Source organism: Trichinella spiralis, assembly GCF_000181795.1.
Source record: "Trichinella spiralis strain ISS 195 chromosome Unknown Scfld408, whole genome shotgun sequence".
Lineage (NCBI taxonomy): Eukaryota > Metazoa > Nematoda > Enoplea > Trichinellida > Trichinellidae > Trichinella > Trichinella spiralis.
This window is the reverse complement of record NW_003527347.1, coordinates 1-1,221: the sequence shown is the minus strand read 5'-3', so window position 1 is coordinate 1,221 and position 1,221 is coordinate 1. Positions and strand designations below refer to the sequence as shown.

At 37.3% G+C, this 1,221-nt stretch overlaps 1 protein-coding gene across 1 annotated transcript; it reads right to left on the bottom strand.

The window, feature by feature from the left end:
• Window positions 1-244: 244 nt before the first annotated feature.
• Window positions 245-1,018, bottom strand: Tsp_13275 (hypothetical protein). The gene is made up of 2 exons (XM_003370862.1): window positions 992-1,018; window positions 245-829 (listed from the first exon to the last, which is right to left on the bottom strand). Exons 1-2 carry the CDS (start codon window positions 1,016-1,018, stop codon window positions 245-247), a joined length of 612 nt encoding a protein of 203 aa, XP_003370910.1.
• Between the last annotated feature and the right edge of the window lie 203 nt (window positions 1,019-1,221).

Here is a 1,221-nt window from a genome sequence, read left to right as displayed (position 1 = left end):
TTTTCATAATAATTTTTATCATTATTCCATATTTTATTGTAAAAAGAGACGTTATATCAAATGCGATAATAATAATTCAGAAAAAACAATACGATACAAAAATAAATTAAATAGTGATTTTGATTTTTCACTAATCAAGAGCAGCAACAACAACAGTAAGGAACAGTCAACAACAACAACAATAAACAACATAATAGTGAACAATATTAACAAAGTGGTATCAGAGAGATTTCAAAATCACAAATTATTGTTTGTGGATTAAGATTGACGTAAGATCTTTATCCGTACATAAACAATAGACTGCTGGCACCAGCTTTCCCGCCAAAAAGGTATGGATGGTAAACAGTTTTTGATACCATTGTGGTACAACCTTGAAAGTACCATCAAATGCCCAAGTTCGCCTGGTTGCCATCAGTCTAATGTTAGAACCCGTAGCCAATACCAATATATGACTCGATGCATTCTGCCACAGCAAAAAATCTTCACCGGCCATTGTTGTCCTGAATGCTTCAGGGATTTGCTGGTCCCGACGATGTTCAGGCAGTTTTAGGTATCGCTTTGACCAGTGGCTGTACATAGTGGACTTCACTAGCTTAAAAAGCGGAAAATGGCCAGATGTAGATGGTACGGCGGACGCGGCGGAAACTTCATCGTAAATGGCGAGGATGGGTTTTGTTTCTTCCGCGCTTCGTTTTTTCAAAACCGCCTTTTTTTCCATTTTGTATGCTAAATGCTCATCCACTGGGCAGCTTTCGATGTGATCCTTTTGCGTGATCACATATGTCACATCCAGGTTTGTCCATATGACACCCTTGCAGCCTTCTCTGCCCTATACCAAAGTAACCTAACCCTTAATAACGAAGGACACACACTGTACATTTAGCGCATACTTTTGAGCAAACCCAATGTTTTCTCTGTTTATTGGTGTATCTCAATTTGTATATGTCCTTCCTTGAGAAACAAGAGACGTACTTCCGCCACGATTTGTTACAAAACGCAGCTCAGAAATATCAGCCATTGTGAAAATGATGAACAGAACAGAAAATGATTCAAATAACTCTCGAATGCAAAACGCAGGACCAAACAAAAATGAATTGGACGGTTTTGAATTCTATTTTTAATAACCATTTTGCAACAATATTTCGTTTTCATTTCATATTTTATCTACAATTGAAGATCAACTTGTGATATTCCTTGTGGCACGAATGTCTTTTGTTGATA